Source organism: Protopterus annectens, chromosome 10.part0, assembly GCF_019279795.1.
Source record: "Protopterus annectens isolate FY-2018-M chromosome 10.part0, PAN1.0, whole genome shotgun sequence".
NCBI classification, from domain to species: domain Eukaryota; kingdom Metazoa; phylum Chordata; order Ceratodontiformes; family Protopteridae; genus Protopterus; species Protopterus annectens.
In genome coordinates this window covers 309076298-309101297 of record NC_056744.1, presented here as the reverse complement: position 1 = coordinate 309101297, position 25000 = coordinate 309076298, and the positions used below count along the sequence as shown (strand labels likewise).

At 41.2% G+C, this 25000-nt stretch overlaps 1 protein-coding gene across 1 annotated transcript in view; it reads right to left on the bottom strand.

Annotated features, from left to right (window-relative positions):
- DUSP12 (dual specificity phosphatase 12) overlaps positions 1 to 25000 on the bottom strand; it is a 243990-nt gene that overhangs the window by 113751 nt on the left and 105239 nt on the right. Inside the window, exon 3 of the mRNA XM_044085179.1 lies at positions 20741 to 20859. Within this exon, the coding sequence (XP_043941114.1) occupies positions 20741 to 20859 (119 nt within the window). The remainder of the gene's footprint in view (positions 1 to 20740; positions 20860 to 25000) is intronic.

Here is a 25000-nt window from a genome sequence, read left to right as displayed (position 1 = left end):
GAGCTCTCTGCTCATTTTATTACCCTGCGTAGGTGAGCTCTCTGCTCATTTTATTATCCTGCGTAGGTGAGCTCTCTGCTCATTTTATTATCCCGCTTAGGTGAGCTCTCTGCTCATTTTATTATCCCGCTTGGGTGAGCTCTCTGCTCATTTTATTACCCTGCTTGGGTGAGCTCTCTGCTCATTTTATTACCCTACTTGTGTGAGCTCTCTGCTCATTTTCTTATCCCGCTTGGGTGAGGTCTCTGCTCATTTTCTTATCCCGCTTGGGTGAGCTCTCTGCTCATTTTCTTATCCCGCTTGGGTGAGCTCTCTGCTCATTTTCTTATCCCGCTTGGGTGAGCTCTCTGCTCATCTTATTATCCCGCTTGGGTGAGCTCTCTGCTCATTTTATTACCCTGCTTGGGTGAGCTCTCTGCTCATTTTATTACCCTGCTTAGGTGAGTTCTCTGCTCATTTTATTATCCCGCTTGGGTGAGCTCTCTGCTCATTTTATTACCCTGCTTGGGTGAGCTCTTCTCATTTTATTATCCTGCTTGGGTGAGCTCTCTGCTCACTTTATTATCCCGCTTAGGTGAGCTCTCTGCTCATTTTATTATCCCGCTTGGGTGAGCTCTCTGCTCATTTTCTTATCCCGCTTGGGTGAGCTCTCTGCTCATCTTATTATCCCGCTTGGGTGAGCTCTCTGCTCATTTTATTACCCTGCTTGGGTGAGCTCTCTGCTCATTTTATTACCCTGCTTAGGTGAGTTCTCTGCTCATTTTATTATCCCGCTTGGGTGAGCTCTCTGCTCATTTTATTACCCTGCTTGGGTGAGCTCTTCTCATTTTATTATCCTGCTTGGGTGAGCTCTCTGCTCACTTTATTATCCCGCTTAGGTGGGCTCTCTGCTCATTTTATTATCCCGCTTGGGTGAGCTCTCTGCTCATTTTATTACCCTGCTTGGGTGAGTTCTCTGCTCACTTTATTTTCCCGCTTGGGTGAGCTCTCTGCTCATTTTATTATCCAGCTTGGGTGAGCTCTCTGCTCATTTTATTACCCTGCTTGGGTGAGCTCTCTGCTCATTTTATTACCCTGCTTGGGTGAGCTCTCTGCTCATTTTATTACCCTGCTTGGGTGAGCTCTCTGCTCATTTTATTACCCTGCTTGGGTGAGCTCTCTGCTCATTTTATTACCCTGCATGGGTGAGTTCTCTGCTCATTTTATTATCCCGCTTGGGTGAGCTCTCTGCTCACTTTATTACCCTGCTTAGGTGAGTTTCCTGCTCATTTTATTATCCCGCTTGGGTGAGCTGTCTGCTCATTTTATTACCCTGCTTGGGTGAGCTCTTCTCATTTTATTATCCTGCTTGGGTGAGCTCTCTGCTCACTTTATTATCCTGCTTGGGTGAGCTCTCTGCTCATTTTATTATCTCGCTTGGGTGAGCTCTCTGCTCATTTTATTACCCTGCTTGGGTGAGCTCTCTGCTCATTTTATTACCCTGCTTGGGTGAGCTCTCTGCTCATTTTATTACCCTGCTTGGGTGAGCTCTCTGCTCATTTTATTACCCTGCTTGGGTGAGCTCTCTGCTCATTTTATTACCCTGCTTGGGTGAGCTCTCTGCTCATTTTATTATCCCGCTTGGGTGAGCTCTCTGCTCATTTTATTACACTGCTTGGGTGAGCTCTCTGCTCATTTTATTACCCTGCTTGGGTGAGCTCTCTGCTCACTTTATTACCCTGCTTGGGTGAGCTCTCTGCTCATTTTATTATCCTGCTTGGGTGAGCTCTCTGCTCATTTTATTATCCTGCTTGGGTGAGCTCTCTGCTCATTTTATTATCCTGCTTGGGTGTGCTCTTCTCATTTTATTATCCTGCTTAGGCGAGCTCTCTGCTCATTTTATTATCCCGCTTGGGTGAGCTCTATGCTCATTTTATTATCCCGCTTGGGTGAGCTCTCTGCTCATTTTATTATCCCGCTTGGGTGAGCTCTATGCTCATTTTATTATCCCGCTTGGGTGAGCTCTCTGCTCATTTTATTATCCTGCTTGGGTGAGCTCTCTGCTCATTTTATTATCCCGCTTAGGTGAGCTCTCTGCTCATTTTATTATCCTGCTTGGGTGAGCTCTCTGCTCATTTTATTATCCCGCTTAGGTGAGCTCTCTGCTCATTTTATTATCCCGCTTGGGTGAGCTCTATGCTCATTTTATTATCCCGCTTGGGTGAGCTCTCTGCTCATTTTATTATCCCGCTTGGGTGAGTTCTCTGCTCATTTTATTATCCCGCTTAGGTGAGCTCTCTGCTCATTTTATTATCCTGCTTAGGTGAGCTCTCTGCTCATTTTATTATCCTGCTTGGGTGAGCTCTCTGCTCATTTTATTACCCTGCTTGGGTGAGCTCTCTGCTCACTTTATTATACTTAGGCGAGCATGACGATATGTGCTGCTTGTACTTTCCAGTTTGTAACGCAGCTAAAGGGAAGCTGGCCATGCGGTGATACTTTCTGATGTCCACTTACCAAACATCCTTGGCAGTTACAAACAGCATTTGTTGCCATGTCCCAGCTTGTGGATGGGACACGTCTACTGGTTACTTCAGTTATCCGGCCACCAGAACATACAGAAAGAACCAGCCCTATAGCAGTCAAACAGTTTTTGCCACATTATTTTGTCCAGTGGCTTTCTTATGCCTTCCTTGCACATCAGAGCAGAAGGCAATAGATGCAGTCGGACAGATCAACATTTACATCATTGCTTATTTCCTCAGGCTATTACAGCATGTCTGGTCACAGCCCAACCTGTTTACATTAGTGCAAAAGGGAAATCTTCACATAAACGATTAGAGAGCTTCTGGAGAGGTCAAATAGACACGCAGACCGTAGTGCGGTCACCCAACTCTCCTCTCCATGACTTTATTTTTAACTTGATGTATTTCTTAACTTTGATACACCAGATGTGTAGAATACATTTTCAGAGGTGGTCTGAGAAGAAAAGGTCCATATACAGTGAGGACTTTCAACACAAGAAGCAAGGCAAAATATGGAGTGATCACTAAACATCACAAATATCACAAACTAAAACAAAAAATTAAAAACAATACCAATAATAAAAACAGATAAAGACAGAGTTAAATGGATAAGTGCAACTCCCATATAAATACTACTAACAAAACAAACAACATTCAATGGCAGGAAAACTGATCAGTGATCGATTAATCTATATCTGAGGAAGGTATAATAAGAGAAGCTGATAAAAGGCGAGAAAGTGCCACAATCTGTGTAACCAGTCAGACGTGAGGCAGAAAGACAGACAGCAGTGGAAAGGAATTATGAGATTCTTTATCAGTTTACTCAGCTGCATTGCCAGAATTTTTACGTACAGTGTTCCAGAGTGTAGATACTAGAACTGGACAGACTCACCAAAATAACTCTAACAAAATACTTTGGGGAGGTATAGAGAACTGGACCTAAAGCATGAGGCTAAAGGCCACCAACAGATGAAGGTCTGCAGTGCTCACCATTTGGACAGTGTGTACACTGTGGTCTGAGACGATTTCAGATGAACTGCTGTTCATCTAATGGCTGAACACAGGACAGTGAATCTCTCTAGTTACAGGCAATTATAGGACCTGCCATGAATGTTATCAACAAACTTTTTACAGGTAGATAATTCAGCCAAACCATAATACAGACGATTATGAGCCGTTTGCTAATGTTAACTACATTATTATGTGTTCAAGACATGTGAAGAAGTTCACCTCAAGGGCGAAGCTCGAGAGGCGAATCACAGCATCCATGTGGCAACACATAATTGTAGGTTATGACTGAAGCTGCGATCATAATTCCTTGTAGTGCATGGAACTTTATTTGATCCATGTTCTATTAGTCACAGTAAAGAAGAAAAAAATGCTAAGTGTTTTGCCGGCTATTGAAGCCATAAAACACTTGGCGAGCGCTGTCAAAAAACGCACTGTAACACAGTTCCTTATGTTTACTTACCTTTCATACCTCTCAACTGTCCAAATTTTCACAGAATGTCATCATTATTACTTCATATTTTTGGTCTGTTTCTCTTAAAATCTGTGTTGCTCAAAGAAACTACTTGGGACTGAAGTCACTAAAGGGTACAGCACAGTGGTAGCATTGTCGCCTCACAGCAAGAGGTTTTTTGGTTCGATTCTTGGCTGGAGTGCCTTCTGTGCTGAGTCTGCATGTCCTCCCTGTGTATGTGTGGGTTTTCTTCAGGCACTCTGGTTTCCCCCCACGTTACAAAGGACGTGCTTCTGGAGCGTTTCTCCCCAAGCCTCTGCTGAAAATTGGCTTTGTTCCAAGTTGGACTTTCCCAGTTAACAAATGTTAAAGTCTGAAACTTGAAAAATGCAGGCAAAGACACTTCCTGTTAATCAAGCTACATTGTAATGCTTAAAACAGGAAGTTAGGGACACCTTACCTGTACCAAAAGAAGGCACAGCTGTGTCATTTGCTGGACAGTACTGGAAGATGTTACTGAAAAGCACCAGACCCAACATTAACAACTTTAGCAAGGGGTTCCTAACATTTGTTAAGGTCGGGTCTCATGATACTTTAGTGCTCAACAGTTTTTTTCCTGAATATATGTTCATAGGCTGGTACTAAGCTATCTGCCCTAGAGCCTATACAAGCCTAGCCATAACAATTCCCTGGCTATTTCTTCCCACAATATTTACTTCTCTGGACCCCTGAGGAACATGCCTTCACCATGCCTGGATTTACATTGCCAAGGTGAGTGTAACAAAAGAAATAGCAGAGGACAACCACTGTGCAATGAATTTAGAGACAGACTGACTTTTCTTTGCTCCAGAGAAAGGAAAGTACAGTTGTGTAAGTTAAAAATACTAATAGTACATGTTCAAATGGTCAAGGATGATGGAAGGAGTTAGCTGCTACTGCAGTAGTGATCATTCGAACATCAATAGTTATGGTAAGTTCAACTTGCGTAACTGTACTGTGCTCCTCATATTAATCGGTGCTGCAATAGCCTTAGCTATATGGGCAGATTACCATACCCAACTATTTATTGATTTTATTTATTTATTTACATTTGTTGACCGGGAGTGTCTGGCTGGACGTAGGTCTATTTTCAGCAGAGGTCCAGGGAGAAAAGCTCCACAGTTAAAATAAACAGACAATAGTTACATTGGATTACATAGTGATTAACAATTTAACATAGCAATTAATTACAAACATATTTACAGATGAAGAACATAGTACATCAGTAGACAACTAGAATCTTTACCTGTGACGTACATAACAGACATTAACAAATGTTACAAGAAGAAGTTCCTGCTGTATAATAAGTACTAGGCTTATGAGCATCTGAGCTTACTATAATCAAGGTAGTTAGTGGAGTGGAAAGAAAGGTAGTGGTTGGATGGGGTGGGTGATATTAGAGTGGGAGTTGCAAGGGCATAGCCAGCATGTTTTTAGGTGCAATTTTAGTAAAGTTTTGAAGTGGGTGCATGATGGTACAGAGATAATTGTGGGTGGGAGGGAGTTCTATAATTTGGCTATGGCGCAAGAGAATAGTGCTTCACCAGCAGAGTTATTGGCTTTAGTGATCTGCAAGTGATTTTTGTTGCTGGATCTAAGTGGTCTGGTGGTGCGATATGGTTTATTAGATTCTGGAGGGATGGGACATTTAGCGGATGGTTTACTAGTTTGTGGGAGAGTGAGAAACTACATTTGGGAGTTAGAAGGAGAACAGTCCAGGAACCCCTGAAGAAAGGCCCTAGCAAAGCTTGAGCTGGACCTAGAGAAAGAATCAAGCTTAAAGCGCTTTGTAAAAGTACGTACAGAGGACCAAGTAGCAGCTTCTAGAATACTGCTAGAATCCGACCATTTCCAAAAAGAAGAATCAAGCTTAAAGCGCTTTGTAAAAGTATATACAGAGGACCAAGTAGCAGCTTCTAGAATACTGCTAGAATCTGACCATTTCCAAAAAGAAGAATCAAGCTTAAAGCGCTTTGTAAAAGTATATACAGAGGACCAAGTAGCAGCTTCTAGAATACTGCCAGAATCCGACCATTTCCAAAAAGAAGAATCAAGCTTAAAGCGCTTTGTAAAAGTATATACAGAGGACCAAGTAGCAGCTTCTAGAATACGGCTAAAATCCGACCATTTTCAAAAAGAAGAATCAAGCTTAAAGCGCTTTCTAAAAGTATATACAGAGGACCAAGTAGCAGCTTCTAGAATACGGCTAGAATCCGACCATTTCCAAAAAGAAGAATCAAGCTTAAAGCACTTTGTTAAAGTATATACAGAGGACCAAGTAGCAGCTTCTAGAATACTGCTAGAATCCGACCATTTCCAAAAAGAAGAATCAAGCTTAAAGCGCTTTATAAAAGTATATACAGAGGACCAAGTAGCAGCTTCTAGAATACTGCTAGAATCTGACCATTTCCAAAAAGACAGATAAAGCCAAGACCCTGGTAAAGACTGTTTTGATCCTATCTGGAATAGATTTGTTATGGTGAATATAACAAAAGGTAATAGCTTTAGACAAAACTTGAAAATAGTCTGTTTTGACACAGACTGTCATTTCTTCCCTTCACAATAAATAAACAACTGATCCAAAGATCTGAGAGAGATATAATTCTGTCAAGACAGAGGTGTCTGTGGACATTCAAGGTATTGGGTATCCTTTCCCCCTCACTTTTAAATTCAGAAAATGAAGTAGGCTTGACTCACCGTAAGAGCATTCAACTCAGATAACCTTCTTGCAGACGTCAGAGCAATTGGTAAAACTGTTTTCCATGTTAAGAAACTCAATTTGGCCAGATTAGCTAGTTCAAATGGAGCAAGCATCAATTTCTTTAATACAAAATTAGAGAACTGCACCCACAGACTCAAAAAAACATATTTCACCATGGTTTGCTGTCTCCTACATTTTAACACCACTCTGGGACTATTTACAGGTTTTTAAACGTTTTTATATGCAATTTCTCAGTCCGACTACATGGGGTCTGGCATCTTGATGTAATTCTGATTGTTTAGTCTGTCTCTAGGTATCCCACAATGCATTGTTTGTCTATAAAAAAGATTACATCACGCAGGCTTCTTTCTTCCTAAAGCTCATGTCACTGCGTAGATTGTACATACATACTTAAAACTAACTGACTGAAAGACAGCAGTGCAACATTTCATGCCATTCAATGACTGCTAAAACACGAACAGTGCAAATGCCACAGAACAGACTTTCAAAGTGCTTTTTACTGCTGCTTCTTTTTAGAATGGCTAAACTGCAGTCTTTTGTGAAGCCAGAATTGTACTAGTTTGACTCATCTGCCATCACCCTTCACACCTAACTTCCCTAGCTGTCAAAGTGCTAAGAGTAATTTGAGCGGTTACCTGCTGTGATTGATAGCTCACAGCAGGAGACTTAACTCATGCACTGTTTGCTTGTTCTAGCCTTTACTTTTTGTATGGGTAGGGGAAGGACCAGGGAGCTGTGACATCACAGCATGGGTGGGTTTTTAGGACGGTAGTGGTGATGTCAGTTTGGGGAGGGAAATGGCCAGAAAACTACCTGTATTCAGTAGCCTTAATGACATCAGTGAATTGGAGACTGCAGCAAGGGTGGGACCAAAGTTTTTTGAAAGTGAAACCACCACAGTACAGTAAGGTACTGTTCTAGTTGAGAGAAACAGTCAATTTAAAATATTTTAGATGGCGTATTTTTGTTTATTCACAGCAGGGACAGTAAATAGGGAGAAAAAAGACAGAAGCTGAGCACTTAATAATAGACTCCCATTGTTGTCCTTTCAGTTCCCAAGGAGAGGCCACCACACTTCTTGGCAGCTTCTTATGCAAAACCCCTTTCAATAACATTCTGACATGAGACTGCCTTGAAAGAGGAGGATTTATGGGCTCACAAGCTAAAACTAATGAAGCAACAAAACTGGACCAGCACGTAGAAGATTGCACACTATTTTATTTATAAACATAAAATCTAAATGTAATGGTTGTAAGCCATTACAAAAACCAAAAGCAAACCGGTTTCGGCTTGAAACAGCCTTTATCAATGCTACCAAAAATTTTTTAGTTGAAAAAAAGTCTCCGCCATATCCACCTGTGTTATATATTTAGTCCAGCCCTTAAAGGGACATACACTCCATATCACCAAATACATGACATAATAAGATGGCATATATCTAGAAAATTATGTGAAATAACTGCTATATGTGAAACAATCATAATATAAAACATAACAACCACTGAAATGGATTCAACTACGGATGGTGATTATTTTTCACTAAGGACAATTTGACTTTTGAGTGGAATAATACTCAATGAATAATTGAAACAAAGGTAGACTATTTTGTAAATTAGGCAAATTAAATCCAATTCTATTCAAGCACGCTCCATTTATAGGTTTTTTGCCTAATTTTGTGGTTCACTTATGCCACCATTGTAAGAATTTATATTTAGTTAAGCTTTTATTGGATAATTGCTTATGGTTTATTTTGGTATTGTGTTGTGGTGCCTTCTTGAGGACACTCTTAGTACATCATTATACTATTTTTGGTTAATGTGTGTTATATGTATTACCTGATTCAGACATCTGTGGCTAGTTTGGTGGCCCTGTGATCATATAAAGTTTCACAAATATAATCAGTCCAATATATAGTTAGTTTTAATTATTATCATTTGAGTGACTACAGTCATGGATTTAGGTGATTATTTTAGAGGGGCTTTCGGCCGATAAAGATAATTTAGAAGCTTTTGGTTTGAACAATAATACAGGACACAATTCCAACATTCAATCTATGGATGGTCAACAAAAATGTGGTATGATTTTTACCAAACTTAACAGACATATGAAAAGCCTACGTTCAAATGTTTGGCATTTGAAACTTTTTAAGGCCTACAAGATGAAAGACATTACACCAAGGGGATTGAGGGTTCGTTTACAACCCCTAGTGGCTAACATAGATGGTGAATTATCCAGAGAATGGGCAGAGGCTCAGCATCAGTCTTCGATGCATTTTGTTGACTGTCTATCCAGATATTATGATAGAATTATACAAAGTCAACTATTAGATATTCAAACCCTGTGTGGTGAGGTTGAACAATTCAATAGAGAGAGCTTCTACCAACAGAATATTTCTGATCTTCTTAAGGATTTAGCTCTATTGGAACAACAATTAATGAAACGCAAAATCTATAAGTTCAACAGGGATCTTATGGATTATGAGAAAGGCAAACCCTTTGTTAGCCATAAGACAGTTAGATTTAAGGATTACACAAACACTCAGAACACCAGCAGGAAACGACCCAGGTCCATTTTAAGACACAAAAGTGTAACATCTGATGTCACTTCTGAGGAGGATACTTCCTCTGCCACCGATGGTGAGGTTCACTCACGCCAGGCGTCCCCAGCTGCGAAAAGGAAACAACCACCCCCTTTAAATCTAAGGGCAGGAGGAGGGGGGCAGAAAGCACAGATCTAAATTTGGGAACTCCAACTTTACAATGTCTGTTGCAACAGATGGTCAAATAACTTACAATGTTTTCAATATCTCTTCTTTTGATCTTTCTCCTGCACATATAAGGTTATTAAATAAAGGGTTGAATTTTGTTCCCAGTACACCGGTCTCTGAGAATCATTTATTACAGGATGTAAATGATTTTTGTAGATTACTTAACCTCAAGTTATTTTTTGCAGACTCTGATAACACTCAAAGATCAACTGACTTTAGATTTGGGAAATCTGCACTTATTCCGCCCATGAATAAACATGTCTCGATATTCAGAGATTGTGTAATGAAGGATCTACATACTTCTATTCTGTATGAGTCGACACATAATAATCTTACTATAGCCGAAAGGAAGGCTTTGTCTGAACTCAAGGACAATCATGATATAGTCATTACTATGGCCGACAAAGGGGGTGCCATTGTAGTTATGGATCATACAACATATACAGAGGAAGCTTTACGCCAATTATCAGATTCCAGTTTCTATATGGAAATGGGTATTGATCCTACTCCCATTTTTAAGGGGGAAGTGGATTCCTTCCTAGATCTAGCAGTAGAGCAAGGCATTATAAGTGAACAGGTAGCCAAACAACTTAAGGTGGATGAACCTATTCCACAATATTTATATTTGCTACCTAAAATACATAAGGATCCCCTTCATCCCCCAGGTAGACCAATTGTGTCGGGTAGAGGGTCGGAGCCTTTGTCAGCCTTTCTTACATATCATTTACAACCATTATTGAAACTAATCAGATCTCGTATAAAAGATACTACGGAATTTCTTAATATCATTGAAGATTCCCAACTGGAACCGAATTGGTGGCTCTGTACATTGGATGTGGCATCCCTATACACCAGTATTCCTCATGATGTGGGGATTTTTGCTGTTTCATATTGGCTATACAAATCAGACTTATACTCCACAGGCTTCAATAACTTCTTGATAAAATTGACAGAAATTGTGTTACACAAAAACATCTTCTACTTTAAAGGGAAAGCATATTGGCAAATCAAGGGCACGGCTATGGGGGCATCATTTGCTCCCATATATGCAGATCTTTTTATGGGATATTATGAAGCAACATTCATATATGATGTCCAGCATAACATACATATTCAGGATCTAGATATCTGGCGTAGATATCTAGATGACTGTTGGATGGTGTGGCGTGGAGAATTGGACCAGTTGTCTGAGTTCGTAACATATTTGAATAACAACTCTTTTGGTATTAAATTTACTGCCAACATTGAGTATGACAAGATCGTCTTTTTAGACGTAGTAGTCACCAGACTTTCAGACAACACTTTAGCTACTTCGGTTCATCGCAAATTTCCTGAATATAATACACTATTACATGCTAATAGTTCTCATCCACGCCACATTATCCGTAATATCCCAAAATCTCAGTTCATGCGGATCAGACGCATTTGTTCCTCTGACCAAGACTATGCTACTTGCCGTCTTGATTTGTCACAAAGATTCATCAATCGTGGTTACGATCAACACAATCTTTCTCATATTATGGATGAAACCAACAAGTTGACACGTACAGATTTATTAAAATATAAATCAAAAGATAGGGCATCTTCTGAACAGGTTTTCGACCAATCCTTGAGGTTAGTAACCACTTATGGGACCAACACTGATAAATTTAGAGACATTATCAACCAACACTGGGACATTTTGCTATCACATGATTTTTTGAATAACATCTTACCCAAACAATGTTCATTTTCTTATCGCAGGGGACGTAACATTAATTCACACCTTACCCACTACAAGAGATACATCCCCAATATTCCACATCAAACTACTTTATTTGGGGACACACTAGTGGGCTGTTTCCCATGTGGCCATTGTACTGCTTGCCAACATATTTCCAAAACAATTGAGTTTACAAGCAAGAATACTTCCCAAGTATTCAACATCAGAATTTTTGCTAACTGCAGTTCAGACTGGGTGGTCTATTTAGCAACATGCACTTGCTCGGCCTTTTATATTGGCCAGACTTCTAGGCCTGTTAAATTTAGAATAGGGGAGCACATGAGTGCTATTAGGAATAAACGTCTAACTAATGCATTGTACAAACATGTCATTGATCACCCATCTGCTGTATTTAAATTTATTATTACTGATAAGATAACATTACACAGAAATTTTAAAGCAGGTTGGCACAGGAAACTTAACCATATGGAGAACATGTGGATTATCAAATTGGGTGGCCTGTTCAGGCCTGGATTAAATGAATCAGAATAATGTAGCACATGACACAGTTCATTTTATTTTTTATATTTTTTTGCAATTTCTTTGTATATTTTTCTGCATCTTGGAAGTGAGTGAATTGTAATACATTTATTTTATACATCCTTTATATTCACAAGCATTCAGCAAGTATCAGTTGCATTTTTATTTATATACATCTTTTGGATATAATACAAACAATTACCTAGTAGAGAATCCATTTCAGTGGTTGTTATGTTTTATATTATGATTGTTTCACATATAGCAGTTATTTCACATAATTTTCTAGATATATGCCATCTTATTATGTCATGTATTTGGTGATATGAAGTGCATGTCCCTTTAAGGGCTGGACTATATATATAACACAGGTGGATATGGCGGAGACTTTTTTCAACTAAAAAATTTTTGGTAGCATTGATAAAGGCTGTTTCAAGCCGAAACCGGTTTGCTTTTGGTTTTTGTAATGGCTTACAACCATTGCATTTAGATTTTATGTTTATAAATAAAATACTGTGCAATCTTCTACGTGCTGGTCCAATTTTGTTGCTTCATTGGTTTTTCGGGACCGTGCACGTTGTCTTTCGTGCGTGAACTTTTTGAATGTAATTTCACAAGCTAAAACTGCCAATAAACAAACCGTGATAAAGGACTAAGGTCATAAGATAGTAACTCACACAAATACTAACTAGCCCTGAATGGGTGCTGGTTAAGTTGCTGGCACCAACTAGAAAACCTTTTCCATTTGTTAATACACGACTTTCTAGTAGCGGCTTTGTTGCCTTCATTAGTACCTGCTGGATGTATTCAGCAGACACGTGCTGAAAAGGAATTAAGACCTTAACATCCAGGCAGTCAATTTAAAATGATCGAGTGCATCAGGCGCTCCTGTTCCTGTGTGAACAGATTCAGTATGTGATGAAGCTTGTGGTAACTGATCCTGGCCATTTACAAAAGAATGGAGAACCACAGTTGTCTAGGCAGAAGGAAGGGAGTCACAACAATGATCTCTGGGGATTTCTTCTGATTCTTCAAAGTACCCTGGATATTAGTGGAAATGGAAAAGCATAAGGGAGCATTCCTGTCCTAAGGAAAGGCATCGCATTCCTGCCCTAAGGAAAGGCATTGCATTCCTGCCCTAAGGAAAGGCATCGCATTCCTGTCCTAAGGAAAGACATCGCATTCCTGTCCTAAGGAAAGGCATTGCATTCCTGTCCTAAGGAAAGGCATTGCATTCCTGTCCTAAGGAAAGGCATCGCATTCCTGTCCTAAGGAAAGGCATCGCATTCCTGTCCTAAGGAAAGGCATCGCATTCCTGTCCTAAGGAAAGGCATCTGTCTTGCAGTTTTTCTTGCAGATTCCTGGAACAGAATTTTGCCAGTTTAATAACTGTTCAGAGGAGGCAAAACAGATTTGCTTGATGACCCCCCCACAGATGGCTCACATGGAGTGTTTGCCCTGGTCCTGCTCAGCTTGTTTGCTGCACAATTTTGCTCTGACAGAATGCAGGATGCCTGGAGAGTGAGACTATGCAGTGAAGCTACATCCCAAGCTAACAAGGCTAGTCTGCAAAAGGGGTATGGCCTGGATCCCCCTTGCTTGTTTATGCTCCACATAACTGTGTAATTATCTAAAACCACTCTGAAGAGGTCCTGGGGGCCAAAGATGGTTTGGAGAGTTAAGTGCCTTAAACATGTCAGGCATCTCTTAGAAATGTATGTGCTTACATCTGTCTTTGGTGTCCCATACCCCCTGAACTTTATCCCTCTAGAAACTTCTTCCCTAACACCATCCGACGCATTCATTGTGACTGACTGCTTTGGAGGAGGGAGGCAGAAGGGGAGACCTAGATTTGAAGACTATTTGTTATCTGCACCAAAAGATTTCCTCTTCTGACAAACCCCAGCACTGGGATTTGAAAAGATGAAGGGTGTTGATGCTAGGAACAAAGACATTTCAGACACCATTGTATCTTTCTTGCATGGAGTCTTGCCAGACGTATCATGACAATCAGATGCCATGAGACCCAAAATCCTGAGGTATTCCCTCACAGTGACCAACTTCCGAGTGGACAACCACAGAAACAAATTTAAATATGCATCTATTTTTCCTGTGGAAGAAACATTCTTTGAACTTTGGTGTCTAGTTGACACCCCAGGAACACAATCCTGTGTGACGGAGTCAAGAAAGACTTCTGACTGTTCTCTTGGAATCCAATCTCAAAGATAGAGATTCATGACACTTTGACAAAGACTCTGCAAAGAGAAGTAAGTTGTCTAAATATGGAAAAAGTGGATACCCTGTAGCCTACAATGAGCTATAACTGGAGCTAGACACTTTGTGAACACTCTTGGTGCAGTGGATAATCCAAAGGTTATGGCAGAGAACTGAAAATGTGATCTTGAGAAACATGTAAAGTCTGAATGAACACAGATGCAGTGATAAGCATTTTAAGTCCATTAATACCAGGAAACCTGAAAGAGGAAAAAGAACAAACAGGTTGTGAAGGGACATCATTTCAAATGACCGTACTATCACACACAGGTTGTGAAGGGACATCATTTCAAATGACCGTACTATCACACACAGGTTGTGAAGGGACATCATTTCAAATGACCGTACTATCACACACAGGTTGTGAAGGGACATCATTTCAAATGACCGTACTATCACACACAGGTTGTGAAGGGACATCATTTCAAATGACCGTACTATCACACACAGGTTGTGAAGGGACATCATTTCAAATGACCGTACTATCACACACAGGTTGTGAAGGGACATCATTTCAAATGACCGTACTATCACACACAGGTTGTGAAGGGACATCATTTCAAATGACCGTACTATCACACACAGGTTGTGAAGGGACATCATTTCAAATGACCGTACTATCACACACAGGTTGTGAAGGGACATCATTTCAAATGACCGTACTATCACACACAGGTTGTGAAGGGACATCATTTCAAATGACCGTACTATCACACACAGGTTGTGAAGGGACATCATTTCAAATGACCGTACTATCACAAACAGGTTGTGAAGTGACATCATTTCAAATTAACGTACCATCACACACAGGTTGTGAAGGGACATCATTTCAAATTACCGTACCATCACAAACAGGTTGTAAAGGGACATCATTTCAAATTAACGTACCATCACAAACAGGTTTAGGAAAGAAAGACCAAGAACCGGTCTGCAAGCATTTTTTTTCCTTTGGCATTAGGAATATCCTTGAATAAAAATCATTCCCCACTTGGGAAGAAGGAATTGGTTCCATCAGTCCTTGGGACAGCTCATAATGCACAACAGGTGGAAAGTGTCTAATCTGTAGGATGAGGAATGACTCCCTCCCACTGCCATCTGTAATCCTCGATGAATGAAATTCAGAACCCATTTATTTTAAGCTATCTGTTGCCAAAGAGAACACATGGAGATTAAGACTTTCTGGAAGAAAGGGGGGCAGAGTGGGAATGGTTCAGAAGGTCTCTTGAACAGTCAGACGTATTGAACTGTCCTTAGTTTTTGGAGGTTAGACAATTTTTGAAACTCTCTTGCCACTCCTAGTTTACCTGAACTGTGTTGAGACTCTCTCTTCTGCTTTCTGCCAAAAATCGAACAGGAGAAAGAAAATGCCTTGGACAATTTGGAAAAGCAGAGCTGAAAAATCTTGGAGATTACCTGGATCAGCTTTCCCTTTCATCACACTTTTTGATCAACTCTGCAGCAGAGGAGTCAAATTCTAAATATCTGTCTAAGGGAGAATTTAAAATATCATTTTTATCATCTGGATGGTTCACAGAATACATCCATGCAAACCTCCTTAAAAACAGTACCAATGGCATTGAATGCATCCATGCAAACCTCCTTAAAAACAGTACCAATGGCATTATACCTGGAAGTAGTGTTAACAGAGTCATACACACACTGCAGACAATGACTGATCTGTGCAAAAGAAGAAATTAAGTAACTTAAAGCAGATTTTTCCTCACAAGAAGGAACTGCATGCAAAACATTCCTCATACTTTCACAATTTGCCAGAACAAACAAATGAACCTAAAAATTCAAAATTCTGAAAACCAAAGTTGCAGACATATACACTTGTCTCCCATACCTATCAACATCCTTATTAGAAAGAGTAGGATTGGAATTAATTAAATGCTTAACAGTGGATCAATTAAGATTACAGCTCGTGGGTCAGGTTTGGGAATAGTGTATAAAAATGTAAAAGACTGAGGAATTGTATACATTCCAACTGCCTTTTACAGGCATCTGGCTTACAAACAGGGAAAGTGCTGGCAGTAACACACACACAACTCTCCAAAGCTAACAGTACAGAAGGAATGGATGGAGGCTCTGGAAAATCATTCTGCAACAACTCACAGTGTTTTCTGAGGGACCAAGAGATTTCAGTGTTCTCTAACTGAATACACTGGCACATCTATCAACAGTCACACACACACACACACACACACACACACACACACACACACACACACACACACACACTCAGAAACTGAGCTCTCCTCTGAATCAGAAATCTGAGGAAAAAAATTAATCTGTCCCCGTGTCTTCCTGTTCAGATTCTGAATCTTAAATCTCTTCAGGAAAAGAGTAACCCCTCCTCTTTTTACCAGAAAAAAAAAAACTTTACAAGAAGAATCAATAGCCTGAACTAAACCGTGATCCAAACACAGTCAACTACTGATGTATAAAGAGATTTGAGGAAGGGGAATATATACATGCTTGGTTTTCGGTTTCTTTTTGACACGAAAAATGAGGCCAACAGTTAGTAATGGCAGTAGCTGCTTTCCCAGGGTTGGGCACATTATTCTGGCACAACAGGGAAACCTTCCCTATTCCATCTGCCAGGAATGACAAACGGTTCTTCCTTGCCAACCAAGGGATCTCCAACAGCAGCAGAGGACATGACTAACCCTCGGGCCACAGCAGCTGTAGGTGCTACACCAGAGGTTTCTAGGATAAAATATGATAAACAAGTGATCCGAGGTAGAACAAATGGCCACAGCAGCTGATGCAAACTGCTAGTCTGCTATGGTGTTTAATGCAGTTTGCTTAACTTTTTCATTTTGTGGCTGGAAGCAGGACCAACTGTGGGATTGGTCGTCTGTTCAATGGTCAAGATAAAATGGTGCCCCCCAGAGAAAGACTAGCAGCAAATGCAGGTAAAACTACCAGTCCACAAAAGTTATTTAAAAAAAAAAAAAAACACACAGTAAAAAGCACCTTTATACACTGCCAGCACCAGCAAGGAAAAATAAACACAATTTCTCCACAGAAAATTTGTTTTCAGTTATCGGAGCTTAATCTGCACACTCCATGCACTACAAGTAACCTCCGACTTACACACAGTGCAGGCTGTGTAGACTGGTAAGAAGAGACCAGATATCGCCAAATGAAGTGCCACGCTTTGAAGTAACAGAGGGGCTCACTAGCTGAATGAGGTTGGAGTTGTTTGCATGACCTTAGTTATGTCAAGATTTAAGAGAAAGCAATACTTCTCTAGTTACTCTTGCAAAGTAGACAGAATTTCACTCAAATGACTAAACTTGTTAGATCAAAGTACAATAGGGGAGTGTTGTCTGCATATTAGAAAATACCAGCCAGTGAAAACACTGATGAAAGAAAAGGTCCCAGTCCAGATCTTGGGGTAATTAGAAAGCCTAAGTTTAGGGGATACTACACTTTATTCCCCAGTATGCACTAAATATGACCAATGAAATCAGTCTTGAAACAGTCAACTGTGTGACAACTGAGATGAAATTTCTGAAACAGAAAATGCTGGCAAAGCAGCATTGAAGACTTTGGAAAGGTTCTAAAAGTCCGAATCATTGACCTTTAAAGCGATTCACTTTGTCATGTACACAAACGGGGAAGGAAAGCAAGATATTCACGTGTCAAAAGTCATACTGAATGGCTGCAAGCACATTATGTGGCAACCGTTTATAATTACACCCCATCGTACTTCACAAGGGTGGGGCCATGGTAACTTGACTGACATCCAGATGGTGCCTGTCAGTTAAGTCTTTGGCACATTTTTTAGTTGTTATTGTAATGTTGTACTTTCTGAATTTTAAAAAGAATGAAGTACAAAACGTGAGACTGTTAAACCATTATGAGTAATACTGACCTTATGCCAGTGAAAGACAGCCACGTATATCCAGCAAGTGGGCTGCCACCCCCTGCATCTCCCTGCCTTTCGGGCATTTGGGGGGGGTGGGTATGTAAGCCCCCCCCAATGGACATTACTCAGTGTTTTTTTAATCTCATCTTCATACCAAAAAAACAACTTTACTCAAATAATCATTTACTTCTAGAAAACTAAGATACAAGGTCGGCCTACATCACATAACGGGTGCTGCTTGCTACTACACATTCCTGGTATGTCTTAATATAAACAATCACTCTCCTATTAAATGATATTAGAAAGGTAATTGAAAGTCTAACAAATACCATTACAGAATGGGTACAGGACAGATAGAAGTGTCAGTGCAGATTGTAAAAGCTGCTAAAAGAGTTCAAAAACACAGCATCCAAGGGACCAGACAACATCCCAGGCTGCGTTTTACACGAACTTCAGAACGAACTGGCTCCCCACTTAAGCACCATGTTCAATAATAGCCTCGCATCAGGCTTTGTGCCCATTGAATGGTGCACAGCAACAGTTATCCCACTCCACAAAGGGGGAGCCACCACTGATCCCAGGAACTAGCAACCTATTAGCCTGACGAGTCTGGTCTGCAAGGCCATGGAACGTATCATTATGAAACTCATAAACAGACATTGGTAACCTCCAAACTCTGGATCCCATCCAGTTCGGATTTGTGAAAGGCAAGATCATGCCTCCTGAACCTGATCAACTTCTTTGAGGCAGTCACCAAAGCCGTAGATGAGGGTAAGGTGGTTCACACAGCCTATCCTGACCTCGCCAAGGCTTGACACCATCCCCCACTCTGGAATTACAGCTCAACTCACTAAACTAGGTATAAATCCCTACATCACAAGATGGGTTGCCAAATGGCTCACTGACAGAAACCACACTGTAAAAGTTGCAGACTCCAAATCTGACCTCAAAGCAGTGACAAGTGGAGCACCACAGGGTTCTGTCCTGGGACCACTTCTGCTTGGTATCTACTTCTCTGAAGTACAGGCTAACACAGGCGGCCTCTGGCTAATGAAGTTCACAGATGACAGCAAACTAGGAGCCATAGTCAAGTCCCCAAATGATGTGGACATCCTACAGAAGGGCCTCGCTGAGATAGATGCCTGGTGTCAGAGCCATGGCATCAAGCTCAATGCCAAAAAGTGCAGTGTCATCCCCTTTGGTAAAAACTCTGTACCCATGAACTACCACATCGGCAGCAATCTACTTAACACCGAATGTGTGATAAGAGACCTTGGTACCCAGGTGGACAGTAGTCTCTCCTTTGATAATCACATCGCCACAGTAGTCAGGAAGTCCTTCTACGTGACACACCTCATCATAAAAAGGTTCTCATTCGGGAAAAAAAGAGGTCATTGTTCCCCTCTACTCGACACTCATTAGACCCATTATAGAGTACAACACCCCTTTTGGAATGTACCTCACAAGACATCTGCACCAGCTGGAAAGGCCACAGAAGTACCTCATAAAGAGGATTACTGGCCTCAAACAGATGCCCTACACTGACCTCCTCAAAAAACTCCAGCTTTACTCCGCAGCATATCGCCTACTCCGAGGTGATCTCTGCCTAACATAAAGCTATGTCAAACCCAGAGCTGTTGGACATGCTACACCTAAAGAAATCCCAATCCCTCCGAGCTACACGCTTTAGGGACCTAAACCTTGTCACCACAATAAACAAAACATGCTGGAGGGATAGATTCCTGTCCCAGAGACTTCCCATAGTCTGGAACAGGCTACCCATCTATGTCAAGCAAAGTTCTTCATTAGCACTCTTCAAGAAGAATCTTGATGAGTGGATGGGAAATGGGAAATAGACCTCGGGGATCACTTCTGTGTCTCTGCTTGACAGTGGCACAGGAAAATAACTTTCCTGTGTGGCGTAAGCCAGGGAACCTTGCTGGCTAGGCTTACATAGGCCCTTGGGACAATAGCCTAGTACCTACCTATTATGTGGGACAGGAGTTGCTTAACATACCTCTCAAGGACTTTTGAGGGAATGTATGGCTATTCCGTATGTATTCTGACAAGTCATTAGAAGGTCTGTCTTTGTGGAGAGCAACCACAACAGAATACTTTATAGGCATAGGATTCCGCTACTGAGTGGTCAATGAAAAAAGAATAAAAGGGCACATGATGGTTTCAGCGAACAACTTAGGAAATTTAGCAAGATAGAAATTTATGCCACAAGGCAAGGATTTTAATTTAGTAGTTTCTAAACCACAGGAAAGGGGACCAGCAAAATGGCAGAGTTTAAGGTCTCAATGACAGGAATGTAGCTGTAAATCATAATTAACAGTATTAAGGAGTGATGGCTCGATAGTACATCTAAATATACACACAGACACTGTAAGTATGCCTTTTAACCATAGTTAGGGTAGCTGTGACAAATGATGCCAAAAATTTTCTGGGCCATGCTTTTTATTTGTTTTATGTAAGAAGATATTCTTTAGTAATAACCATTCTGATACATAATTCTTTATACAAAAACTGACAGTTTTATACTGATGAACTTTTTCAAAACACAACCAGGCTGGGACATATGAGATTTTGTATAAGGTGTGACCAAGGCAGTGTGTGTACATACACAGACACACACAGACACCCATGCACACACACCAACAAACACACACCCATGCAGACACACCTTCTCCCTCACACACACACACACACACACACACACACACACACACACACACACACACACACGTGCACGCACACACACACACGTGCACGCACACACACACACACACACTGGCCATGAAGTTCTTGTGTTACTACACACCCTGCATATCAGATGACAAAAAGCCAACTTACCTGGGAATTTTTCTGTAATCTTCTGCAAACGATACTGTTTGTAGACAGAACTGCTGATGTCCACCTCACAGCCCATCATCTCATACAGTAAGAGCTGATTAACAAAGTCTTCATTCATCCTAAGACAAACCAGATATTGTGAACAAACAAGATAAATCCAGCACACAGAACACAAAGTACAATCCCATATTACATGAAAATATTCCTGTTCTACCAGATTCACAAATATGTTGCTTGTAGCATCTCACATTTGTACTGTACAGTCAAATGCAAGAATTAGTACTTCAGCTCTCTGACACAGTCCTACACTGGTAACATACAAGCAGTCAACTGTGATATAATGTGATCACCTGGACAAAATACATGCTTAACTTAAAAGACACACAAACTGAATTTTCTGTCATGACAAGATCGATGTTCATAACAATGCATGTATAAACAAAATAAACACACATGCACCCAGGACATCAGCAATCTTGCAGGCACACAATTACTTTTATGCTGATAATAAATTATTCAAGTTTTATAAATAAAAACTACAGACAGCGACTCTGAACCTGTGGTGTGAGGGATACAACCCTTACTATCACCTGGGCGACCAAGGTTTAAGGAGCGGCTTTGGAGCTTGATGGTGAAATAAGGGAGGATAGTGAGGGAAGGGCACAAAATCGGGACACACCCACCCAAGAGAAGAGCACAAGCTTGGGAAACGCCACCTGAGGGAAGGGCACAAGCTGAGGACATATTTTACAGTTGCTTTTCCTGGTGAGGCTTGAGGAAACAGTCACACGTGTTGAGAAGGCAGTGCAGATGACCACAGCCCCGTGTAGAAGTGAGGGGCAGAGCATGTCTCATCATGGAGTGTTATCGACTGGTGCTGCGGTTAGGAAATATAAACAGGAAACAGTCCTCCGCAACAACATGATGCTAATCCAAGTGCCGAGCTCTCCTCACCAGCCCCTAACACGGGTCAGCATTAGTCGGGGGGGGTCCAGCAACATGATGCTAATCCAAGAGCCTAGCTCTCCTCACCAGCCCCTAACAAGGGTAAGCGTTAGTCGGGGGGGTCCAGTCAGGTTTGGTACATGTGGTGGACAAGGACGTCCTGAAGTAGCTTATGGTCAGCTAAGAGGAGCAAAACAATCCTAAAGACACTGCTTCAAAGTTAAAAGAGCATACACATAAGGACATAAAACAAAGAATGACAGTATACCGCAGATCTGAGATGTGACTGCTGAATCGTTTCAGCTGCACATGTTGCCATATGAAAAAAATAGCTCTTACAAATATAAACAAAACATTTTATATAAACATCTTACCTTTGTATAAACAGCAATAATCACCCCAAAACCCATGGATTATTCATTGGATCATTCATATTTACCCACTCTGGTCAGTGGTAATTCCCGAGTGACCTGCAAATTATTCATTGGGTCATTTATATTTACCCCCTCTAGCCAAGGGAAAATCCTGAGCGACTCATGGGTTACTTATTGAGTCAATCATACTTATCCACTGTAGCCATGGGTGAATCCTGAGCGACCTATGTGTTACTCAATATAGTTTACTCATGGGTAAATCCTGAGTGACCCATGGGTCATTCATACTTACACACACTGTTCATGGATAAATCCTGACAGATCATGGGTTATTCACTGGATAATTTGTATTTTACTCTACTCGTGGATAAATCTTGAGCGACCCACAGGTCAGTCAATGACCTATACTTTACTATGATATGTCTGGGTAATTCAGGGATGGTGGAAATCCCAGGTAACAGCACACAGGTTGAAATCATGATCATTGCAACAAAGGATAACTAGCAACACAAGTGGGAACCAGAAAGGATACTAGGAAACACCAGTATGCAGACACACACACACACACGCACTCACACACACGCGCACTCACACACACGCGCACTCACACACACGCGCACTCACACACACGCGCACTCACACACACGCACTCACACACACGCGCACTCACACACACGCGCACTCACACACACGCGCACTCACACACACGCGCACTCACACACACGCGCACTCACACACACACGCACTCACACACACACACGCACTCACACACACACGCACTCACACTCACACGCACACACACTCACACGCACACACACTCACACAGACACACACTCACACAGACACGCACACACACACACACACGCACACACACACAGACACACGCACACACATATATACACAACCACACACACACACAGACACACACACACACGCACACATATATACACAAACACCACACACAAACACACACACACACAAATATAACACAAACACCACACACACACACAAACACCACGCTCACACACACAAACACCACACACACACACGCACACACACTCACACAGACACACACTCACACAGACACACACTCACACAGACACACGCACACACATATATACACAACCACACACACAAACACACACACACACACACACATATATACACAAACACCACACACAAACACACACACACACAAATATAACACAAACACCACACACACACACACAAACACCACACGCTCACACACACAAACACCACACACACACACGCACGCGCGCACACACACGCACACACACGCAAACATTATAACTTTCTTAAGTGAAATCATCCATAGGCAAGCTCTCTCATCTTCAAACCAGTAACTGCAGGAAAAAATACACCAATCCAAGACATGTGAGGAAGGGTAACATAAGATAACAGGAAATTAATGTAAGCTAACAAAACATACTAATCATACAGAACTGGTTACAAACATTTACAGTTTCCACCTACAAAAGGTGCTGCAAGGGACAGCTCAGAAACATGCCAGTAAGCCTCACTACACGGGAATAATGCCAGAAATTATCACAAAAAAACAAACTGGGTGGGAGGTTGGTATAGTGGTTAAGGTGTTCATCTTACAGGCACAAGGTACAGGGTTTGATCTTCACATGGAGTAATTGGTTAGGATTAAAATGGCCCATAAGGGCAGTTAGCCTAGTACTAATCTATGAACCTATAAAATCATTCCAGAAATAATCATAAAACAATCAACAAAACCAAAGGGAAAGTGTTTTGTTTTTTGTGGGGGCAATACCCCCAGCACTTCTACACCTTTTATCTCAAACAGTCAAGAGAGATAACATTCAAATTCAACAAAACAGAACTCCATAATGCACTGGCATTGAAATGCCATTTTCTCAAGCCAAGCAATGAAGGAAGGCCTGAAGCTGTGTGGCGAAAAAGGCAGCCATATGAATTCCAGTATGGAATCTAAGTAAGTAGCTCCTATCTGACACTTACAATACAGTTCTATGACCAAGGTACCAGGGAAGGTCTGATCCTGGGCCCAAACCTAAATATGGCACTCTGCCCCAACCTAAAGCAGACCCTGGAAAACTGGATCGATTTCTTTGAGGATGACACAAAGGTTGGAAGGACAGGACAAAAAGAAACAAGCCTGCACAGACAGACGTCCTGGTCCAAATAGTAGCTAGATCACTTCAACCTATCCAACTGTATGGTGCTACACCTGGGAAGTAACCAAGGGCTACAATTCACACACTGGAGAAGTCGTCCTAAAAGTACAGAAATAAAAATGACCTGAAGTTACAAAAGACTAAGCCATAAGCTTTAAGTAAATGGGGAGAGGCAAAGGCAAAGTAAACAAAATGCGTATCTAGTGGGGATTGAATCCAGACAAGGTGGTAACAGTACTTTATGAAGCATTGGTTAAAAGGTGACATGGTAAGTGCACTTCTCAAAACTTAGAAGAAAGGACAGCACAGACTGCTGAGAATGAACACAGTGGATGAGGAGGCTACTGGAAAAATGCATATGCCACATTAGGAAAACTTTTGACTTTTTCACATTTATACTGCACTGGAAAAGAGGAGATATGGGATATACTCTAGGTAGATAAGCTACAAAAATGAAATGCACTGGGATTTGCTCTGAACAGAAAATGCAAAGAGCATAACTATCACATGAAGGTAGCACAGTTAATCTTTACATGAAGTACTTTCACATATGGGGGGAATGTAAATCAGTCCCTGGAATGAATGGCATCACCTAAGACAGCAGGGGTATTAAGGCAGACTTGAATTCTTAAGTGTTAAGATGACGCATGGGTGTGGAAAGGACAGCTGTAAACACTCAGACTACACACAGCTGAATCGCTGCTGAAGGCATGAAACTCAACCCATGTGACTAAACTGCATAGGAAGCTACGCAGTAGCGC